The sequence below is a fragment of the Lytechinus pictus genome, chromosome 3, assembly GCF_037042905.1.
Source record: "Lytechinus pictus isolate F3 Inbred chromosome 3, Lp3.0, whole genome shotgun sequence".
Taxonomy (NCBI): Eukaryota; Metazoa; Echinodermata; class Echinoidea; order Temnopleuroida; family Toxopneustidae; genus Lytechinus; species Lytechinus pictus.
The window spans coordinates 14,882,273-14,907,353 of record NC_087247.1 but is presented as its reverse complement, the minus strand read 5'-3'; the positions used below and the strand labels follow the sequence as shown (position 1 = coordinate 14,907,353).

Sequence of the window (25,081 nt, the reverse complement as noted above, 5' to 3'; positions counted from 1 at the left end):
GCAAAACGTACAGATTTTCCAATCGGAGCAAATATCATGAAACAACCCTGACAGCTATATGCACCATACACTAATTGGCAATCTTTGTACATGTAGATTGAAGGCTACAATAACCTGGAGTGGCGCGGTGAGATGACCCTGCGAACGACCCTTCAGGAGTATTCACAGCTTGGGTTCAGAGGACCTAACAACAAGTGGACAGAGGCTGGTGTATGGTATGATTATAGCCAGGGATTCATTGATATGGCTATGTTTGTACCCTACACGCTCATCAACAAGACTGGATTACCCATCGCCTACAAGGTCAGTCAGTACAAAGGTCATAGTCTGAACGTCATATTCTACTTTGTATTGAGTTCAAAGGTCAAATATAGATTTCCATTCAGATAATGGATTCCTGAGATTCATTATTATAGCTATGTTTGTACCCTGCTCGCTCATCAACAAGACTGGATTACCCATTGCCTTCAGGGTCAGTTGGAATTCAAAGGTCACAATCCTAATTTCAGAATCCAGTATGGGTTGTTTGTAGCTTTAATATGGGTTTGTCTCTACTCTACACACGCATCAACAAGACTAAATACCATCTGCCTTCAAGGTCAGTTGGAGTTCAAAGGGCAGAATCCAAAGGTCAGATTATATTTTGAATTGAGTATACAGTAGTTTACTTTAATAGAGGGATTCATTGACACGGCTTTTTTTAAAATTAATATACACACTCATCAACAATCCTAGATTACCCATTGCCTTCAAGGTCAGTTGGGGTTCAGAGGTTAGATTAGACTTTTGTGCACAACATATTGTACACGGTTTAGTCTTACAGGTGTTAAAAGTGCAGGATAGGTTTTTTTTTGTTGGTGAGAAGAATGATGATGATGATGATGATGACAATGATGATGATGATGATGATGATGATGATGATGATGATGATGATGATGATGATGATGATGATGATGATGATGATGATGATGATGATGATGATGATGATGATGACAATGATGATGATGATGATGATGATGATGATGATGATGATGATGATGATGATGATGATGATGATGATATTGATGTTGATGTTGATGATGATGATGTTGATGATGATGATGATGATGATGATGATGATGATGATGATGATGATGATGATGATGATAGTAATAATGATCATGATAATAATATATTTCTTTTATTTGTACCAGGGAGGAGGAGAGGAACAAATAGATCATCCTGCCGATAGAGAGGAACCAATCTTCTTTTCTTATCCATCGAAAGTCTTCAGCCCTGGCAAGAATAAGGTTAGTTTTATGTCATACATCTTCTTTCTCTCTTTATCATTTAGACAGTTTTCTCAAAATAATCAAAAAATGTGTATGTCTGACCGCCATTTTGATAAACTTTTCGTTCCCTTCATGAACTTCCAAATCCATGATAGTTGAGAGCATTACAACTTATCATATGAACTACAAAACAGACACAATTTTTCATGACGATCCCACGTATAGGAAGTTTGGCATGAATAATTTGCACAGGATAACCTTATCAGTAATTTAACATTGTGTTTCTTGAGGGCCCTGCGTGCAAATACATGAGTTGGTCTTCATTTGTGTCTGACATCTACACAGAGCTGTTTAATATTTTTAGCCATGCCTTGGCACACTACTGAGCCGTCTCATTTGTAGCCATCAAGTCATTTTGATGGATATAAAAAAATCATGAGTTAGAGTTAAATAAAGAATAGCAAATGAAGTTTTAAAAGAATTATTAGCAAAATTTACTGAAGACGAAGATATTTATAATATGATACTGTATATTGATTAAATGAGGAAAACACTTGAATCACCTATACCAATGACAGTTGACAAAAGTTATTGTTGTTATCATTATTATCTATTTTCCCTATTTTCTTTTGATTTAGATAGAAATATATTTACAACTGGGGATTTATGTATGATAATATTGTCATTATTGATATCCTGTGTTATTACTGTATTTTAATAATAAGAAGACTACTGCCACCAACAACAGTATTTAAGCCCTACCATAACTGAACAATTATTATCAACACCACAACCACACCACATCAGTAAAAAAATAAACCTTACTACCACTCCTACCACTCCAACAGTTGATGTGTTGCCTTCTAGAACAATGTAGTAGCAGTACAAAGCCTTAGTCAGCAGTCAACAGTTTAACCATGTTTGTGGTGTGTTTCTTGTTGATAGATCCAACTGAAAGTTGGGGAGTCGCAATGGTCAGACAAGTTTTCTCTGGACACAGTGGGCAGTTCTGGGTTCATTTCATGCAAGCTGTCCGGTAAAGATTATGAGGTGAGTGGCTCATATTGCTAAATTTATCAATTCTTGAATCCCATACCGTCCCAGCTCCCTGTATCACAAAGCATAGCAACCAATAAGATTGATCATAAACCCTAATCAATGCCATCAGCTGTAGAAAGTGACCCCATGATCGAATGCTAAGCTTCATGTTACTGGGCTTAGATTGTTAAGGGTCAGCCAGTCATTCAAGAATTATGAAGAAGAGGATTTTTGTTGATACCAAAACTGGTATTTTAAAGTGCAAAGTTTGCATTGGAGGCTTGAAGCAATGCCCAAACAGCAAAGCTGCAAGTTCCAGTCTAAATGTATTGTTCAAGTCAACATATGGGCATACAAATTTCCAGTTTTCTATGATCTTTTTTATAATGGTAAGCTTTTGGCTAAGGGTATTTTTGATTGATACTGGATACATTATCACATTTATCACGATACTCCCATTTTGCAATTTAAATTTTAGACATACGTTCTAATGACGTCACCAATTCATTATTCATTTTGAAGTTCATAATTTCACATTTCTTGTGTAAATGTCAGTTTATGAAGTCATTTGTTATAGTTTGCTTTGCAATTTGTGACTCCTAATGTAATGTTGTTCAGATGTATTCATAAGTGGAAATACTTGTCAGTGAAATTCAGTTCAGCTCATAAAATCATAGAGATGTGTCATGAAATTTCTCACTTAATTTGATTCCATCGTACATAATTTCATGTTCTTCAAACTAGAGGTGTTTTGTACAAGAATCATACATCATATTGTGAAAATGTGACCATTTGAAATGCCATTTTGTCTGGTAATAATACTATGTTTGTTTAGTAACTCATTACAAATACTTCTTGAACTTATCTGTTGCATTTATTCCATGTAGTATTCTTCACATATGAATGGAAAGATGAGAATACTTCATTTATTAATTAGATTTAGATTTAGGTGAATGTTTTGCATGTGGTTAATGGGATTTTGTCATATGAATGAAAGAATAACCAGGTGGTATGATGCCATTACTGTATCGTAAAAATCTGTGGTGACAAAAAATATGGTAAGTGTAGTGATATGCTCTCTGCCTATTCAGAGAGAAATTACACATTCTTACGAGAGCATTTCATTAGTAGAAATGTTGCATGATTTTATAGGATATGCTACAATCTCTAATGGGTATCTTTATAGGTTGATGATATGATTTATGATCTATGTTTTTTTATACTTCTAGGTTTTAGGACTAATGCTTGTAAGTAGCTTAGAGTTTATTGTTAAGTTGGAGAAGCCATTTGCACAAACATTTACTTTCTTTTGAAGTTTTTTTATTATTTGCTTGATAACAGATTTTCATGTTTATATTATTTTGGGTGGGTTTTTTCACTGATTCAGATGAATTATATATGGTCAGAGATTCAGGAGATGTGATATTCTGAATCTCGAGAGAGTATGGAAATATTGGATGACAGGAAACAAAATCCAAAATGATATATTCTTATACCTCTGCCCACCATTTGTGGATATGGTAGGCATTATTTTATTCAGGGGTCTCTTCCAACCCTTTTTTCCACTTAAAGGTCAAGTCCACCTCAGAAAAATGTTGATTTGAATAAAAAGAGAAAAATTCAACAATCACAATGCTGAAAATTTCATCAAAATCGGATGTAAAATAAGAAAGTTATGACATTTCAAAGTTTCGCTCTTTTTTAACAAAATAGTTATATGAACGAGCCAGTTACATCCAAATGAGAGAGTCGATGATGTCACTCACTCACTATTTCTTTTGTTTTTTATTGTTTGAATTATACAATATTTCAATTTTTACGAATTTGATGATTAGGACCTCCTTGCCTGAAGCACAAAATGTTAAAATAATGGAATTCCACGTGTTCAGGGAGGAATGAAACTTCATTTCACATGACAATGACGAGAAAATCAAAATATTTCATATTTCGTATAATAAAATACAAAAGAAATAGTGAGTGAGTGATGTCATCAGTTCCCTCATTTGCATACTGACCGAGATGTGCATATAACTGTTTTGTGAAATGAAGCGAAACTTTAAAATGTCATAACTTTCTTATTTTACATCCGATTTTGATGAAATTTTCAGTGTTTTGCTTGTTGAATTTTTCTCTTTTTATTCAAATCAAGGTTTTGTTGGGGTGGACTTGTCCTTTAAATACCTAAAGAACTGTTTATTAGAACAACTTTCAAGTTTAGTCCAAGTAATCCTATGAGAGTGACAATAATCTTATTTAGATTTTGGAGTTGTGAGGTCAAAGGTCAGAGAGGTCATTGCATACATTGAGATTTCATTCTTGCTATAGCCAAACAACCACTTACGGGATCAACCTCAGTCTTAAGTCATGTATGCATTTGGGGATCAACAAAGATCTGATAAGATTTTGGGGTCACAATGTCAAAGGTCTACGCTCACAATGTAATATATTTTGGCCTGGCAATGGCAGAGTCATAAAATCCAGCTAGGTTTTCTTTAAAAAAGGAGATCATATGATTGGAAAATGTAATATCCAAATTGCATCATGGGAAATCCAGCAGAAAGAATGAATTTTTGCTAAAGGTTTTTCTACCCCAAATGATTATGCGATATGTTACCCGGACTATTTGGACTCAGCCACATATTTTATCTTCCCTACAATATATTCTTACAAAAACATCATTGATCTAAAAGATCATTCCTAAATTCATATTTAGGTCATTCTTGTAAGTTTTCTTCTTTTTTTCGCATTCATCTTTAATATTAATCTGGAGCATGTAAATAATACTCCATCCAATTATAGTACGAACAACAAATTATATAAAACAGAATTGTTGCTTAGAATTACTTTGCTTTGAAAAGTTATCTTCTGAAAGTGATTACCCTGAAGTTAGATATTAAGAGATTTATTGATAAGGGCTATTCCACGGTTACCCACGTTACATTTGGAGACACCTTGACTCATACTTGGAGGTGTAACTCCATTATTATTGATAGGAACTAAACATCTCTTTATCACAACATAGTACGCAGTCTGACCATTCTTTGTATAAAAACAAAACTTGGGAAATTTCATTATGCTCCTGGCAAATCTTTGAAATGTGTCGGATACTCATGTTACATGATTTGGACATGCATACAATGAAAAGTGGACATAAGTGAAAAGTGTCCTCATACAAGGCTTTTATGAAAGTTGATTATATCCATTTCAAAGAAGTATATTAGGGAGACAAATTTGTATATAATTAAAAAAATAAAGAACACATGGTTTTTACTAGGGGTGCAGATAAAGTGGTTACTCACGTTACGGTTCAGATGGGTTATATGTACAAAGACACATTGAGCTCATGTCCACCAACCTATGGAATTGCCCATAAGTAGTTAAATTTGATTATGAGCAATTAATTATTTATCAATTTTATTTGTTGATAGTTGCTAATCTCCCCACAATGATTGAATCAATTTAACTTTACTTTCTTTATACCACTAACAAAAAAATTACATGGTATGATAACTCAAATGCATGCTTGGTTTAGTTGTGAAATCAACAGACATGATAATTTTTATCTTGAGTCCTCATGATGTAATTGTAAACTGCATAATCAGTTTCATTTTGATTTTTCTTTTTAACTCTGCAATGCTCTGCACGATACTATATTCAGTAATATATGCAACACTCTTCAAAGTTGTACATATATAAGGTATATTTCTGTATGTGTACAACTTTGCCAAAGCATCACTTGGTTTATGATTGTGTTTAAATTTGCTTGTTGCTGTAATTAACTTTCATGCACAGTGCATTTCAAATTTATCTGAGTTATCATTTACAAGTTTTCTACTATCGTTAGATTTAAAAAGCTAATAAAGTATGAATTATTTGAATGACATATGTACATGCACATGTACATTGATACCAGAGAAGTTGAACCTAATTAATGACTGGAGGCAGTAGCAGACCTGAAAAACCTCTGCAGGAGGGGGAACAATTTTTGACATAGTTCAAAGGTCACCATGATTTCCGGAAGCAATTTTGCGTGAAGAATTTTCTTGCAATTTAGAAAAAAAAGCTTGTCAAAGGCCACTACCATTTATGGAAGATATCTCCTATCAAAATAATACCTGATGACAAAAAAAGATGTCTTCAAAATTCCATCAGGGGCCACTCTGCCCCCCCCCCCATTAGTTATACTAGTGGTAGGGGGAGGGGGATGAACCAGGAGTGTTAAAGATAAATGCAAGTTGTGCCTACAGTTTCATTATGAGTCCATACAGAATGCAATCAAATACCCACTCAGGTGTCTGGGGGCCGTTTCTTAAAGCTGTTCGTATTAGTAAAGAGCGACTTTAAGAACGACTGGTGATCCTTTCTTGTGGTAAGTGGTAGATATAAAAATGTTCATTGTTGATTATTTAGCGCATAAGATAGGTTCACCAGTCGTTCTTAAAGTCCCTCTTAACTTACGAACAGCTTTATGAATCACCCACCTGTTGGATAAGTAAAGCATATGTGCCAAAGAATTCTGGAAGAAATTTTTAATTGCTGAGAAATCAGCTAAATAATCATGAAATTTGAGCACAAAGTTGGGTCTTTTTCCAAGCAATTATAGTGCATTGTCCCAAATGTGTAATATCAGAAATTAACCTTAATTTTATTATTTTTAATCTGAACTTAAATGAAATAATCAGTGTTTTATTTGTTTGATTTCAAATCATATTTTCCTCGCCATGAGTACCACTTTAATGGCTTGCCAATGCAAATGTCGACTTTTTAACAATTTTTATTTTCACTTAAAATGTTTATTTATCGATCTCGCAAAAATCACAAAAAACTTTTTATTAAAATCAATTTAATCATACCACTCTTTTTATTAATGTTTCTTGAGATTTATTTTGTTATACGCAGGAGAAAATGATGATGATACTGACTGTGCAATGCTCTTTTATATTAAAGCATCTGTTATGTTATGGTTGTAAAATGATTGTCAGATGGCTTCAGTATCAGAAAGTATTCAGCTTCTGTTCGAAGGAGTGGATAGATATTTCTTCTTTGTTCAGTGCAGGATTTACATAAAATTTATTTGAGTAGCTTATAAGGATAGACAATCATTATTTTTCATCAGTCTACATTTGATGTCACATTAATTGTTGTCTTTGCTGTTATATCAATGTCTATTAGTGCAATCTTTTTTTATACAGCAGTTGACCATTTGTATCGTGTCATTCATACATGTTTCATCCACTTTTTATCACAAATTTTTCCTTAACAGGCTCAGGGAAGTGGCATACGGCGACCAAAAAAATACAATGTAAAACTTTCTGCTTCACGTTCATAAATTTTGTTTTTTGCATGCATGCTTTTTGTTTGCAGTGTAATGCAATGTGCTTTCTTTTTAAGAATGAGTTTAAAAAAAGAAGAATTAAAATGGTATTAGTGGGTGTGTTATGTGTCTTTTCCCAATTGAAGTCTGATTTTTTTTTCTTTCACTGTCACCTACATTTTTGCCCCACTAGTTCTATTCTCTCTCTCTCTCTCTCTCTATTGCGTTACTAAAGGTTAATGCAATTGATATTATATAAAGGATATAAGGATTGACATTCCTTTGTATGCTTCTTGCATTAAATTGCTAAGATTGCTGTAACAATTATCACAGAGGTGCAGTAAATTTCTTTCCTGAAATGCATAGTAATATAGGAAATGTAAGCTCTCTGTTGGAAGAATGGAAGAAATTAAAATTTTGCACCTATATCACCTATCATTTACAAAGAAAAAAAGAAAAAAGACTTCATTTTATTAAACATGACAAGTTTGATGACTTTCCAATGATTTTGTGTACGTTTTTCACATTTGGAGTTTAGAATTCTTCTCTGACTTTTATGATCTTGGGAAACATATATTTTCCTTTCAAGAATTACCATGAAGAAAATTTAACCCTTTCATCATATGAAATCAGTATGCCTTTACCCCAGGTGGGTGTTTCGTAGAGCTGTTTGTAAGCTAAGAGCGACTTTGAGAATGACTGGTGAACCTTTCTTTAATATACACTTAATAATCACCAATGAACATTTAATGGAGAATATCATTTACCACAAGAAAGGTTCACCAGTCATTTTTAAAGTCTCTTTTAACTTGCAAACAGCTTTATGAAATCCCCCCCCCCCCAATGTATGCCGATACTGGAGCCATTAAGTTTTGGGGTTTTCCATCCATTATCCATGTATGCATGCAAATGTTACCGATGAGCTGATTTTAAAAGGTCATATGAAGACTTTAAAAGTTAGGGGTGTAATACACTTCTGATCTGCTGGGCAATTATTAACAAGGCATAGATATTGACTCTACAGTCAAGAGTCCATCCACTTTTGAATTAATTTGCTTGCTGAATTAATATTCATTTATCAAATTACCAATCAAGTTTGTAATTTTCATTCGCTGACAAGCCTGCGAGCTTTAAATACTAATTCACATGCAGTGATTCTTCTGCTAACCATGGAAAATAAATTGAAATTAGGTGTGCAAGTCTATTCAAGAGATTAAACTGATGTATGTTTTCATTCAAAGTCTGGGAAGGAAGACAAATTGCAAAGAGAAAATAGATCTTTTCATCTGGACTTACTGTTATTGAAACGGAGAATAGTTTCATGTCCTATCCTGGACGCTTCTTCAGACAATAACATCAATTGTGCGCTGGCGCCAAGCGGCAACGACAATTTCCCTGCCAGTTCAGATGAGCTAAAGAAGTGTCCCGGATTGGAGGTGAAATTGTTCTCTGTTTCTATATTGATAGTAAGTCCAGATGAACAGATTTATTTTCTCTTTGTAATTTATTCAAGAGATTGCAGTCTATTTGTTTTTTATTCTGTATGATGACAGGTATAGACAGTTGGTGCTAGCACGCCAGAACTTTTTTCTACATGATTTTTTTCACAACTCTGGCTGAAAAGATGCACATGGTGGTTATCATGCACAAGCAATTTAATATACCTATGTGAGCATCAATAGGTGGTTTCAAACCGCCTCGATTATAAGAATCCCCGTTAAAATACGAGAACTTTTTTAGGCTAAAAAATACCCATTAATTATTCCTGCATTCACACCGCCCCGAAACATACCCTTCGGGGTAAATTCCTGAAGTTAGGAGCATGCGCAGTATGGTCTGATAAGCAGGCAAGGCGCGAGATTCAAAACCACTAGCTCAGCAGCCACCCACGGCGCCCGCGCCCAACTACACGCTGGGCTAAAAGTTCCCGTAAGTTGCTTTTACATTGCCAAAATACCTGCGACCTTGGAAAAATCCCCGCGAAAGTTCTCGTAATTTTGCCAAGTGCCTACTATTTAGTGGGTATTTTCTTTCGGGGATATTACGCGTAATTTGCTTTCACATTGCCAATATTACCTGGTATTTTCTGATCGGGTAAATTTCCCGATCAGAAAATACCTGGAACTGACGAACTTGGAGGCGGTCTGAAACCACCTAATATTCTTATATGAGCATGTGAGAATTTGTCTTATGTTCTTAAATATTTTCAGGGGAGTCTTGTGTGAGCATGATATTTGATTTTCTTATACTGTTCTCTTTATTTTTATTTTGATATTTAACTAATGTGCTCATTTGTGTTTGTGTGTGTGTGTTCATTTCAGCAGTTGTAAGCATTTTTCCTGTTGCTATTAATGTGTATTTGATAGTCATCTTCTTTCTATATGTGTGTGTGTGTGTATGTGTATCATTATCATCCTAATCACTATCATCATTTTAACCACAATTTTGCAAGGTTTTGGGGTTTATTTTATCAGGATTGTGCAAGAACAGTTTTTTCTCTTAATCTCTATTCTTGATCTTCTTCCATCATGAAGGGAATTTCCCTCCTTTCATCAAGCTGGTTTAAATTAAGATAGAAAATAAAAGAAGCAAAGTTTTGGATGTTTAGTGAAAATAGATCAAAGAATAATATAAAGTTGAGGATTTTAAACATTGTGATGTCACATTTGTCCAAAAAAAAATTAAAATTTAATTTTCTCAAAAAAATTGGAGTTGATTTTACCTTTGCATTGAAGATATCATCCGACATACCACTTCATATACACTTCTATGAAAAAATATTTTTCAGTTAACGTGAACTATCAGAAAATAGTGATTTATGAAATTTATATTACATGGTATATGGGGCAGCTACTTGCACGTGACATGACCAAATCAGAATGTTTATGAACAATGTTGATTGTCTTGTTCTTAGATCATCAAATGTTTAAGCTTATCCAATTTTAAAATTTATCCAATGTTGCAGATTTAGGCAGTAAGTTGTGAAAAGGAGCATCCCCCCCAAAAAATGCCTGTTTTTACTTTTTTATTATTTTTTGCAATTATCAAAACCAACCCTGGGTTGACTCTCCCTTTGATGACCATCACACTTTTCACTTGCATGCATGGTGTAATATAAAGATGGGTATTTTGGGATGCAACATGGATAGGATTTTATATTTGGAGGGTATATTGAATCTTATTTTCCGATTGATATATCATTTTCCATGTTTGAAATAAAAATGTATAATTGAAAGAATGATGCAATATATCATTATGAATTGAAACGATCATATAGATGATAATAAAACTGAAAGCATTTGCTGTGGCTCATTGAAGTACGGTAATATATTGTACCCCAGATTAGTGTTTACCTATATGCTCTGTGGTTTACCAAAATGGCCTTTAATGTATGAAATTTGAATTTTGATACTATCAAGAATGTTTTGTTGCTTAAAACTTATGTAGGAAAATAGATGTAAATATAGGTAAGATTCAGTTTGGTATATATGATATGGAAACACTGTTTTTTATTCAATATGTTTTGATCACATTTACATGTAATATGACAGTTCTCTTTGATCTCTTTATTGAGCAAGGGGGGGCAGTGAATATTGTATCAAGAATTGGTTGAATATTGGGCTATTGTTTTTAAAGGGGTGGGATATGAATATTGATGAAAATGATCAAGATGTTTTCCAACTTTGATTTATTGTTTTTGCTTTTGAATAATGCATCAAATACATAAACAAACACTGCGTAAGAGATAATAAGGAAAAATACGTGCGATGTTTTAATTTTGCGTGGGGAGGCAAGAGCACATTACAACAGTGTTCTCACATTCCATTTATCATTTTTTCCTCTGTTGGTGATTATAGATCAGTGTTCAGATTCAGCTGAGTAACTTGGGATTCTCCAAAGTGGTAATGTTCACACCAAGATATCTCTTAGTCAACCAAACCCACTATGATATCCGTTGTGCTGAACCCAATGGAACATTCCATGATGTAGCTGTTGGACAGGTAAAGAATTCGTATAGCCATAACAATATTTGAAATTAGAGAGCAAAAGATTTGAGATATTCCCAATAAAATATTTCTACATTGGGTGGGTTTTACATAAACCTGTTCATAAGTTGTGAATGATTTTACACATGACTGGTGACCCTTTCTTGTGCAAAATGATATCCCTATATAGCTGACTTAGCACCTAAGAACATGTTCCAGTTATGCATTACTACAAGAACAGCTTTACAAAACACCTACCAGGAATCATTATATTTCCACAGTGAGTTTATCATTTTATTGTTAAAATGTTGGTCCAGAAATTAATTGTTCATATTGCAAATATAGTTTCGTTGGTATGCCTATTTTAAGCAGTAACAATATTGCAGAAATCTTGAAATATACATAGCAGATTTCCTTAACTAGAGTAAAATACAAGAAATATATATAATTTTAAAAAATTCATGCCTTTTAAACCAAAGATGCCCTCGTATCTTCTTCTCTTACACATGCAATGATTTCTTGTTTATATTCCTAGTGTAATAATTGTGGACTTTCTGTCTTATCTGGTGTCTCCCCCTCTGTCTTTCCGTCTCCTTTCTATTTCTCTATTCCTCTATCTCTATATGTCTGTCTGTCTCTCTCTCTCTCGGTCTCACTTTTGTTTTCTGTGAGCATCCTACTCTTTCCCCTCTACTCTTTCCCCTTCTCTCCTTACATTCCCTTCATCTCCCCACTATGAGTGCAGTGTGTACCTTTTTGGCCTGTTGACAAGAAAGAGAACAACAAACTAGTGGTGATGAAGAAAGGAGGGGCGGAGACATCTCTTCCGTTTGATTTCACAGAGCCGCAGACGACAGTACTCAGACTCCAAGAGGTACGGTACATCCCTTATCAAAAAGAGTTAAAATCATAATGATGATTGATGATGATGGTGATTCGGGAAGTTCATTCTACAAAGTTGTAAATTGATCATTATAACAGTTTTCCTTAAAATGAACGGGAAGCATTGTCACTCCATCTCCAGATTTTATAAGTTCCCTATCTAGATCCCTTTTAAACAAACAAAAAATATCATTTTATAGTTTAAAATGGCTGTTATAAGCCTCTGAAATCATGGCACATCGTTTGCTGAGAGTAAATTTTATTGTAAACTCCTCAACCTCTTTGCTGTACCCTGTAGCTAAATGTACCTGTTTCTGTCACAATATATTTTTTTAAATCATGAATTATAAATGTTTTCCCTAAGGTGGGTGGTATCATTGTTGAGAGCCAGGTAACGGAGACGGCCACTGTCATCGCTTTCAGAAGCTTTGCTGTCGGTCACTTCACCACTCAACTGGTCAACCATACTGCTGATGTTCCAATCACCTTCAATCAGTTGTAAGTATACCAGTCATTTCCAAAGAAAACTTGGTTTGGGGGTGATTTTGTGACTATTTTGGAGGCGTTTCACAAAGTAGTTGAGTTGCATTTAAAATCATGCTTATAAAGTCCTAGTTGATGGTGGTGTATAACATGGTTCCAAGGCATTTGCTTCGCCGACAATTGCTCCGCTGTTAATGCCATACACGAAAGGAATTACCAACTGTAACCCTGGATTCAACAATATTCCCTATCCTAATCCCAACACTAAACCTAATATAAAACCCCATTGCAACCCAACTTAACCCTTACCCTATATCTTAGATGAAATAAAGCCCGGAGCAATTGTCGCCAGAGCAAAAGTCGTGTCACCCTATAACACACAATACTGCATTGGTCAAATTACACTCAGCAGATGTGCTCTAGTGTTGATTATGGATTGAGATTACAGGTTGAATATCACTCGCTCATTTGCACTGAAGTATAAATTTCATTCAATCTTTGTGAAACCACCCTTGGTCTTTATTATCCCACCTCATCTCATCTCAACTCCTGCAGCCTGTTGCATAAAACTTTTTACCTGAGAACACTCCAGTAAAAACTGAAAACTAAGGTTAGTCTGATTTCTGCCATTGACTTTAACACAGGGCAAAAACTCAGGTAAAAAATAACTGACTTTTCTCAGGTAAAAAGTTTTATGCAACAGGCCCCTTGTATATCATGTCAACGAGTTTTCATTGTATCTGTCTGCCCGTGGAGATGCATGCAGAAAGTGTTGCGATCAAACGCAACTCCAAACATCAATGGCACCTGATTTTCAACCAATGAAACGCGCATAGTAGGGACTTGCGCTTAATTTTTTGGGGTAGTACTGTTTGCCCTAGATCTCTTTGCGTCCTTTTTTTTTTTAGTATAGAAAGTATCCAATAAAAGTATTCATTGACTGGCTGTCATTTTACTTACTCACTAGCTGTCTTTGAACTACAAGGTATGGGGTTCAAATCCCACCACAGTACTCGCATCTTATGGTAAGGCATTTATCTGCATTTGCCACCCTCCACCCAGGTGTAGTAAATGGGTACCCGGTAGGAAGGAATTCCTTGAATGCTGATCAGGGTAGCCGTGCCAAATCCGGGGTAATAGTACGCAGTGCTTAGAAACATTGTATAAAGCATTATATAACTGTTGCATATTATTATTATTAATGTTCTGATTATTATTATTATTATCATTATTATTAATTTTTTCATCTTATTTTGTCACCTAGCGGAGTTGAAGAGAAGCAGTTCTTGGCTCCTGGAGAGACCAGTCTGTATACATGGCAGAACCCTACTGGAAAGAGACAACTTGTATGGACAGTGGACGGTAGAGATAGCAAGAATGAACTCAATAAGGTAATGAATAAAAACCAATGCATGGACACACTGTTCTTTGTACGCTCCATCCAAACTGGATTTTAGGCCTTGTTCATACTATTTCAAAAGTTGTTAGACTGAGTGCAGTGGATTGAACTCAGTCTAATGTAAGTGGATAGATCATACAATGAAGGAATGGAGATATTATTTGTTTTATACATTGATACTTCTTGTTCCTGTCATTTGATAAAATGGGGGGAAAACTAACATGTTCCACAACTCTTTCTTAATAGTAGGCGAGGGATCATTTTTTCCCATGTGAACGAAGCCATTTGCCTTCTTATGTAGCATGCCTTGATTCATGCGTCTAGTGCGCTCTGTCGGCCTATCGGAATGTGCTTAGCCATCGACTGCGTGCATGCAACAATGTCCTTGATAAAATCAAACTTCACAAACATAGCGCACACATGTATATATACACAACTCTGAAGAGAGAGAGAGAGGGATAGAGAAATAGTAGAGAAAGAGGGGAGAGAACTTTTCAGAAAGAAAAAAAGAATGTTTGATAGCTGAATTACACATGACTGAGCACATCCAATCATTTCATGAAGATTGTTGAGTGAGTTCAATGTTGAATTCAGCTGGTGGTTTCACAGAGGATTTTAATTTGACTAAAGCGCAATCTTAAATTTCACAATGTCTCATTACTGTATTGGTTAGATTGAGCCAATGAGACATGTTCTATCTGATGTTCGTCATTAAGATTGTGTATTTGAATATTATGGGCATGCTTGCACACTCGGGCATTAACCCCCATGGTTGATACAAGATATATTACTCCTTACCTTAGTTCTGATTGGTCAGTTTGTCTTAGAGACAGTCCCTTATTTCCCTTCTTTACTGGGTCAAAAGGATCAAATGGGTAGTACGAGCCCGTATGCACTGTTTGATGTTTTGTTGTTGTTTTTTAGTGTTTCATGCAGTTTTATTATTATTACTATGCGCATGCCCAGTGCCGATTTCTCCCACTGAAAATGAGGGGTTATCATGTGGTGAGGGTGAGTATGTCAGCATATTCAAGATACACGCTTTGCACTACTAATTGCGCATCGATTTCAGTTGTAAAATGCGCACTCTACTCGGGGTTGAATCACCCCTCCCATCGAGATCTTGGCCGCGAATCGCGTTAATGCTGGAAATAAAACTGCACAAGGGCAGTGTACAATATAAGCTACAAGACCGTTTTTTCTGAAATTATAAGATTTCATTTTGTATTACTTATTTTTTTTGTAATTCATGATTTATTGATCCTTTTCATTCATAGTAAGCATCACAAAATATCCATAATTAATCAATTATGCTAATTTATGCATAATCATACATTTTGCTTTTAATCACTAAATAAAATTCCTAGAATGCTAACTTGTGAAAATATTTTTTTGCATTCCAAAACAATTGTATTGTATTAAAGTAATCGATTTGAAAATCAATTTGTTTTATTTTTTCAATCTTTTGGTGATTTTTGCAAAATTCATTGCAGAGATTTTTTGAAGCATAAGTAAAAGAAAAATTTATTTTGATGACGATGAACAGCATTTGCATAGCGCCGTCTATCTGGAAAAAACATTCAAAGGCGCCGGCTCCACAATATGTCACATATTATTCACAAAGTTGCTGGAAAAGATTGGTCTTTATTTCAGATTTGAAGGTTTCAATGTAACAATCATGAAGTTGGATTGGTAGAGAATTTCAAAGAAGAGGAGCAACTGACAAAAAAAATTATGAATAAGATATGTAAACTACATTGACTTTGTGCACAGAATGACTTTGTTAGATGTTACATAAGAAAAATGGTATTTTGCATTGCCACACCTTTGCATTTGAGTCCTGCCTTTGTTCCATGAGTCGTGTTCGCACTGGCGTGATGGACGTCGCTATTGTTCTAGCAATTGCTTTCTGAAGGCAAGAAAAGTGTTTAAGCACAAGCAAAGGGTTATGCATAAGAAATAAAGCAATTGCTGAAGCATGATCTTTTGCTTGGCTAGCTATTGCTTATGCTTGCCAGCAATTGCTGCTTTTTATGCATCTGACTCAATATCCATATTATGTGAACAAGAATGGTGTATACTCATGCTGTCCGATGCCTGAGGTAGAGGTTAAAGTCTACGGAAAACACTTATCTATATTGAAAATCCATTGTGTTGATTGGGTTGACTTGGTCATCAAATTCTGGTTTGCCTGTACACATTGCAGGCACATTCTCCTCTCCCTGGGTAGCAAGAGGTCCAAAGCTGTTTGGTTATTTCAATCAACGCCTCAAATGTTATATCCTTGTTGGTTGTCATAGTTCCTTTTTATGTACTGTTGAATTCATTTCATTGGAATAGTCCCTCTATTCTTTATAATTTCTTTGAAATTTTTGTAAATAATACATAAGACATGAATTTTGTTTGCTTCATTTTCAGTCTTATATTTGACACTGGATAAATTCATGCCTAAATATGAAATTATTAACAAGGATAATATAAGGAATAGAAGCAATAGTGAAAGGCATTCTGTCAGGCAAATATGTATTTGAATCAAATGAGAAGTCCTGTAAAAAGAATTTTCATACATTTAAGTTGGAAAGGCATTGAACACAGAAACCGCCTTAAAATGCAATTTTAAAGTATTCTTTATCTCCTTCATATTGACGATCACCTTGTATTTAGAAAGGTTGCTTTAATTCTGAACAAAAGTCCACATTTGTCAGAATGAAATTGGTAGCGCTGTTTGTAGAGGTCAATTTACTATTGTTTGTAGTTTACATTTATGAAATCAATCATCTCTCGGTGATATGATCAGAGACTACACATTAAAACCCAGTGATACAAAACTTTGTAATTACCCAATCTTTGCAAATGTAAGGTCGTTACTTTTGTTAATTTTTGTAATTGTATTTATGTATTTTTGACTTGTATGTGAAAAATGGAAAGAAAAGAAATGAAATAAATCAATAAAATCTAAAATCTAAAAATATAATTAATCCTCGTGCTGATTTTCATGCCTGACTACATTGATCACTGTATGCTATCAATCACAATGAGCTTTATAATCAGAATCCCAGGTAATGAGTTCTTCTGAATAGTGTTACATCATTTCCATAAGTATAATAATAATAAAGCAATATTGACTGGCCTCGGGGCGATACGACATATATCGCCCAAACTAGATTTATATCGCCCGGGTCGTAGACGAGGGTGATATCAATTTAGTGAGGGCGATATATGTCCTTTCGCCCCCAGGCTAGTCAATATTGCTATTATTAACCAAATCAGACATCTAGAGCAAAAATCGTTAAAACTTAGATATTTTAAATTTTTAGAATGAGAATCTAGTTGATCATGTTGAGCAGACTGGGCCTCTGAACTTTACCATTGTGACGTAATTGAAATGACGCATCCCTGGCCTAGGGACGCAGTATCCAGCGTTGTCTTAACTTGATTACCATTATGACGTATAGCACTGCGCGGTTCAAGGACGCCTGCAAAAACGCGTAGAATACCCGGATATTAGCGCTCCCTTTTATTGCCCGCTACATTTCCACGCATTTTCTCATTGACTTTCCTGAGCGGGCAATAAATTGGGCCCGTGGATAAACAATTGGAATTTTATTGACCGGGCATTTGATCCCAGTCTTAAGCAGGCAACAATGTTTCAAAGTTGCCCTGCTCAGATGTCTGATACGGTTAATAATATAATATATTGTTTTATTGTCCAACTTAATGGAAATTCATTTTGTTTACATGCAAACATACAAATTACAACACATAAGGAAATGTACATAATCAAGGAGAGACAAATACAAAATATTGGCGTGCACATAATACATATTACATATTCATTCTTATACATAAGTTGATTAAAGTGTCAGATCATTGTTAAAATAAGAACAAGTAGGCATACTCAGTATAATTATCATTATCATCATTTTAGAACTGTTATTAAAATGAGTAAAAGTATTTGGTCATTTTATTTTATTTATTCATTCAATTTGCTTCAATATGTTTCATTATAAATTTATCTTAACGAAACAAGTACATGAATGTCTAGCGCTTTCATGAAAACATGTTCTTGCCAAACACTCTGGCCCGTATTCTGAAATTGGGTCTAATTTAAACTCTGGTCTAAAATTGTGGTTTAACTATGGATAGCCAGTTGTGACATAAATCTCTAACAGTAGATGTTCATAGTGTCAGCTCATTTGACTCTCAAATCATTTTAAACTGTCGAAGGATTAATTAGATAATTGTCTTCACCATTAATGAATTAGGAAGCAGTCAACTTAAGAAATATACCATGTGAACAAATTTTGACATGTTTGTCTTGCCATAAATTTAGCACCAAGTTTATGGTTTAAGTTAAACCCGAGTTCAGAATATATTTTATGAGATTATGAGCATTCATCAAGTCTAAGATTTTGTTTTATTTTGTGTCAAAGTGAATTCAATTATCTCTTGTGTTGCAATTTTATTCTTTAATTAAAGAATTCATTATATAGAAAAAAAAATGATGCTGGAAATGTATATTTTTGTGAGGGGGGGCAGTCAAATCAGGGCAGTTTCTTGAAATAATAATTTTTTTTTGACCTGTATTATTCTCTATTCTTGTGCTTTAATATTATGAGAGTCTTACACCTTTTCTTATGAATTAAAGGCAGAGGCATATTTTGAACAGCCTTCTCCAACAGGTTCTGCCTATAGAGATTAGATGGACACTTTCTATTGCATTTTCTATCAGTAAAGTTGGTTCAGCAGATATTTGTAACACAATGATCATTTCAAATTAATTTCATTCATTAGAATTCATTTGTTTAAAATATTTCATTGTGTTTAATATTTTATCATTTCCATGCTTACTTATGATATTTTGGATTTCTATAATGAATCAATAATTCCAGAATGCATGCAATACTACATGTGCCATTTCAGTAAGTTGATTAATGAAACAGAATATTGATGTTTGTACTTTATCTGAAAACATATTGCTTACTGTACATTGTCTGTATTCTGTTGTCTTTTATTTTGATAATTTTTTTTGTCCTTTCTACTGTTTCAGTCTGTCCTAATTGAGTCTTTCTGTCGTGTTCTTTCTATTTCATCTCCTTCTCTCTCCCTTCTCCTTGTTCCTTTCCCCTCTTTTCTCTTGTGTTTCTTTTTGTGTGTCTTATCTCTTTCTTTGCTGCCCTCTCTTCATTTCTCTGTCTTCCAGTCTATCTCTGTCTTACGGGACGTTGTAACTTTGCGTTCAGTCGCAAATCAAGAGAAAGTCCCCAAATCAAGCATAAAAGGGGTGTCCCAAGAATATTGAGCTGCAATTGAATGTGGCACATCAATTACAAATTTGCTTTTAATCAAAGGATTTACCCCTTTGTTTTGGGACTAAATGCTTGATTTAGAATTGAATGTTAGTTTCTTGTAAAGCCCTATTAGTCTCTTTCTCTCTCTCTCTCTATATATATGCATATATGCATTATTTTTCTTGTTTGTCTCTCTCTCCCTCGTCCTCTGTCTTTCTCTATTCCTCTCTGTCTATATCTGTCTATCTCTCTTTCATGTTTTCTCTCTCTGTTTTCTGTATAGTGAATATGTTGCATGAAATTGGCAGATAATGGCACTTGGCCCTCAAAAGATTATGAATTTCGTTATATTCCTAGATATACTTGTATATGATTTTGTATATGATTTTCTATTTTTGCTGGTGGTAATAAGGTTTCAGATTCCTAAGCTTAGAGACCTCCCTCTGTCATCCCCTAGAACAGGGGAGCATTTCATGAAAGAACTTGTCGGACATTTTATCTGACAGTTACCATAGTAACAGTGCCTCTCAGCCAATCAGAATGGAGGAAAGTTGTCAGACAAAAATGTTGATGAAATGCTCCCCAGATCAACCTGCTGTAGTGACCACCTGCGTAGAAGGACCACCTGTCTATTAAGACCACATATTTGGTTTCCATTGTAACATATATTAAGGGAACTCATCTTTTACGACCACCTGCTCGTAGAGACACCCTTTTTGTTCACCTTATATGATCTTTATAGACAGGCTTGATTGTACATTATTGTACGTTATTGGCGGGGGTTTTTATTGTCTCACCTGCATAGCAGAGTGAGACTATAGGCGCCGCTTTTCCGACGGCGGCGACGGCGGCGGCGGCGTCAACACCAAATCTTAACCTGAGGTTAAGTTTTTGAAATGACAGCATAACTTAGAAAGTATATGGACCTAGTTCATGAAACTTGGCCATAAGGTTAATCAAGTATTACTGAACATCCTGCCTGAGTTTCATGTCACATGACCAAGGTCAAAGGTCATTTAGGGTCAATGAACTTAGACCATGTTGGGGGAATCAACATCAAAATCTTAAGTTTTTGAAATGTCATCATAACTTAGAAAATATATGGACCTAGTTCATGAAACGTATACATAAGGTTAATCAAGTATCACTGAACATCCTGCATGAGTTTCACATCACATGACCAAGGTCAAAGGTCATTTAGGGTCAATGAACTTTGGCCGAATTGGGGGTATCTGTTGAATTACCATCATAACTTTGAAAGTTTATGGATCTGATTCATGAAACTTGGACATAATAGTAATCAAGTATTACTGAACATCCTGTGCAAGTTTCAGGTCACATGATCAAGGTCAAAGGTCATTTAGGGTCAATGAACTTTGGCCAAATTGGGGTATTTGTTGAATTACAGCCATAAATTTGAAAGTGTGTTGGTCTAGTTCATAAAACTTGGACATAATAGTAATCAAGTATCACTGAACATCCTGTGCGAGTTTCAGGTCACATGATCAAGGTCAAAGGTCATGTAAGGTCAAAGAACTTTGGCCACGTTGGGGGTATTTGTTGAATTGCCATCATATCTCTATAAGTGTATTGGTCTAGTTCATAAAACGTGGAAATAAGAGTAACCAAGTATCACTGAACATCTTGTGCGAGTTATAGTAGTTTTCAAAATCAGCACTGCTGCTATATTGAATCGCGTGATGCAGGTGAGACGGCCAGAGGCATTCCACTTGTTATAGGATGGTAGCTACATTTTCTTATTTTGTCTTGAAATATGACTGAAATACATAAAAATGCAATGGGGACTTTGCAAAATGTATTTTAAGAAAGTGCTGATTATAAATAAACATGTACCGGTATGTGCTTATGCATCAGATTGTCGTTTCTTGGAGCAAAACACAAGAATGAACAGTAATAGAATAATATTGAATTATAAATCTAATTGAAGGTAGAATATGTGTTATTTATAGTTCGTGTATTGTTTTTTTGTTTTTGTTATGTGATTGTAAAAATGAAAATGGTGTGCATGCTTTTATGGTTCGCAGTGAAAGGCATAATTTTGGTTTCAACATAAGTTGCGATTTTATTGTGAATTTGTATTTTTTTTCCAGTCTTTTTCTGCTTGCTGGCTACTGCAGATGAGAGCAGTCTTAATCTGTTTCTTATTGCTTTATGACTTACTCTTGCTGGGGTGATAGTCTTTTTCTGGCCATTTTATTTGGTATCTTGCTTGTGCAACATTTTATGTGTAGAATGTGCAGTTTAAGGGACATGCATCCAGACAAAACATGAACAAATTTTATAGGAGCTACTGCGTTTAAGGTTTAAGAACTTACTGTATTAAAATCTGTCGGCAAGTTTTTATTACTATTACTTAGTTTAGTCCAATTATTCAAGAGAATTAAGTGTTTTTCATGCCTATACCTGTCTGTGATTATCTTTGAATCATTATATTATGGAGTAGGATAAGAATCTGTTTAAGATTTAATTTGTTTAATATTATTTAGCTTCTATAGAGTATGTTTCATATAGGTACAAAGATTATCTTCGTTTTCGCATGAGATATATCAGAGCCATCTAAAGCTCTAATGCATGCTTTTTCTTTGTTTTATTTCCCCTATGATTAGCTTTTATTGACCCCCAAATATATATTGGCTATTTACACATTCCCAAAATATTAAAAATATTATTCATTTGATATACCAATTTTTGTAAATGCATATGAAATTGATACCTTTATCAGCTCAAGCAAAAACGAAAATTGATGCTAGATCTCTAAACAAATATTTATAGGTTTGTAGATTTAATAGGATTTTAATGGATTAATATCTTGGTAATTGCATGTAGATATCTTCCTTACCAATAATCAATTTGTTATGATAAACACCAAGTTGTTAGTTCAAGACAAAGTTAGCAGCTCTATGCAAACTAATTCATACAATAGATTGTTGTAAATGTCTTATCACAAATTACAATACTTGTAGATATTTTATGCATGATTGACAAAATTTGAATCAGATATTGTGACAGGAATGGTTATAATGGTGATCTATATTTCATTGTTGTATGATTTTTAGGATGGCATTGGAGAAATTAAGCAGTCAAATAAGAAGCTGTTATACTGGGTGTCTTTCCTGAACGGTACTGGCAGAGTCATACTCTTTACTGAAGATCTAGCCATAGCTACCAAATCTCAACAGGTAAGTGGTCTTTTCTTTCTCCTCCATGCATCGTCTTAACCCTTTGCGTGCGACGGGCTTCCACAGAAGCCCAGCGAGTCGTTCACTTAGCTACGATGGGCTTCTACAGAAGCCGAGATTTGTTTGGTTTAATTCGATGAAGTTCTTCAGCTTTTTCGTAATTGTTATGTACTAAAACCTTTCCCACTATTTCCTTTATAAACCTATTTCGATAATCAAATGAAAAAAATATACAGCTACGTGGAGAAAAATCCAAAAAATAGGAAATCATTTCAACTTTACCCGAATTTTTCGTTGGAGTCAGACGGGGAGGATAAATTTTGTGACGTGCACGTACGCGCGCGCACACTAGGCCTGATCACGTGATTTGTTCTGATCACGTGATTTGTTTTGATCACGTGATTTGATCCATATCGTTGTTCTGAAAGATAAGCTAAAATCTTCAGAAAAACAAAAAGCTTGTAATGTCTTTTTAGTACTTTGAGCTGATCACGGTGCACTTTTGAACTTTTTCCCTCCCCATCAACCCTCTTCTCATTATTTTTCTCTACTATTCAAAAAAAAAAAGAAGAGAAAAAAAGCAGTTTAGCACACCATTTATCTTATGCTCTTTTCAAAAGGGAAACGTCCATGTAGTTCATGATATCGGCACTTCCCAAACAAAAGAATGTCTGGGCGGCAACTCAAACAAATTCCTTCCGAAAAGAGCAGGATACAGATGGTCAACGCCCCGAACAAAAGGAAGATTAGCGTTTATCGGCAATATTACCTATTGAATGCTCTTCGTACTTAGCAATACAAAAAGTTTTTATGAATACTTTTTTTCCAACCAACATACCTTATCTAAAAAAAAAGAAAAAAAAATGGTCACAATTACCAACAAAACAGGTGCTTATGACATCGGTCAGTGATTCATTTTGCATAAAAGCGCTTCCCCTGGGTGATGATGCATATGAGGATGAAAGAAGATTCATTTATGGAAATTATAGAAAAACAATGTTTATATGTCACGGAGAACGAGAGAGAATGAGAGACAGAGATAAAACTGGGAATAGACAAGTGCGCTTTTGCTAAAATTCCATGATATACTTAAACGAATAGCAACATGACTTTATATTTTGGTTAGATTACTTTAAGAAAAATCTCAAAACGTTTGTTTGTCGCAACTACATGTATGTCCTCAGATCCTTGTCAAACTGATGACTTTTTATTATTATTATTGTTTGACCTAGCCCTCCCCCCCCCCCCCGACGGAAATGTTCTGACCTATACACTCTAATATTGCTTGTTTGTCTCCTCTCTCCTATTTTCTGTTTTTAATTGCGAGTAACGCGGTAGAAAAGATAAGAATAAAGACCGTCCTGGCTAGTTTTTTTCCCAGTTACGACCCCCCCCAAAAAAAAAAAAATAATAATAATAATAATAATAATGAAAAAAAAAATCGCATTTGAGATGTTTACCATGGTTAGCATCCAAACCAAAATATTTGGAAAAAAATTAGGTTGTACAGGGACAGCAATGTTTTTTTTTTCTTATGGTGCAGGGTTTGAGCTGTGAAACGGGGGTGAATCGGCTAAAAAAAAATATTTTTTTTTAAATTCATGTCAATATACAGAATGAATTTATGATAGGTTAGGTTTTAAAAGCTCTTTATCTTATTCTCTTTTTTTCTCCCAGATAAAAATTTTTGCATTGAAAAGTTGACGGAAACATTATCACTTCAAATTGTAAAACCAATAATGAACTAAGTTTCCTCACCTGAAATGGAGGAAATAGAATGATATATGATGAGAAATTACGTTAAGGCACCCACTATAAAGAAACACGTTTGACTGGCGTGTCACCAGACAGAACCCTCTCAATCCTACAAACTTCTATTCATGTGTGACCTACACCCTCCCCCCCCCCAAAAAAAAAAAAAAAAAAGTTGATACCGACCCAAATTTTATTGATTTTCGTACTTTTTCGCGAATTTCTTTTTTTTTACCGGCGAATTGCGTGGTAGAAAAGATTTCATAAAGAAAAGAAAAATGTTTCCTTTACTGCAAACATTTGGGGCACTTACCCTGGTTAGCATATAAACCAAAATATCTGATTTTTTAAATAAAAAAACAGGGGCCGCTGAGCGTTTTGATAATGGAGGGGTTGAGCTGAATGTGGGAGGGAGTGGACTTGCCAAAAAAATCACAAATTTATATAGACTTCGGATTTTTTGTA

The 25,081-nt window shown here is 34.7% G+C and overlaps 1 protein-coding gene across 16 annotated transcripts in view; it reads left to right on the top strand.

Moving 5' to 3' along the window:
* LOC129255853 (intermembrane lipid transfer protein VPS13A-like) overlaps positions 1 to 25,081 on the top strand; it is a 110,256-nt gene that overhangs the window by 62,731 nt on the left and 22,444 nt on the right. For 4 of the 16 annotated variants that reach the window (XM_064096463.1, XM_064096454.1, XM_064096455.1 and 1 more), the window contains 11 exons: positions 97 to 303; positions 1,194 to 1,289; positions 2,217 to 2,321; positions 3,539 to 3,556; positions 7,573 to 7,611; positions 11,481 to 11,624; positions 12,355 to 12,483; positions 12,856 to 12,989; positions 14,239 to 14,365; positions 19,266 to 19,295; positions 22,742 to 22,864. In XM_064096463.1, the coding sequence (XP_063952533.1) occupies positions 97 to 303; positions 1,194 to 1,289; positions 2,217 to 2,321; positions 3,539 to 3,556; positions 7,573 to 7,611; positions 11,481 to 11,624; positions 12,355 to 12,483; positions 12,856 to 12,989; positions 14,239 to 14,365; positions 19,266 to 19,295; positions 22,742 to 22,864 (1,152 nt within the window). The remainder of the gene's footprint in view (positions 1 to 96; positions 304 to 1,193; positions 1,290 to 2,216; positions 2,322 to 3,538; positions 3,557 to 7,572; positions 7,612 to 11,480; positions 11,625 to 12,354; positions 12,484 to 12,855; positions 12,990 to 14,238; positions 14,366 to 19,265; positions 19,296 to 22,741; positions 22,865 to 25,081) is intronic. The other 12 variants (XM_064096467.1, XM_064096457.1, XM_064096459.1 and 9 more) reach the window with 5 other exon arrangements.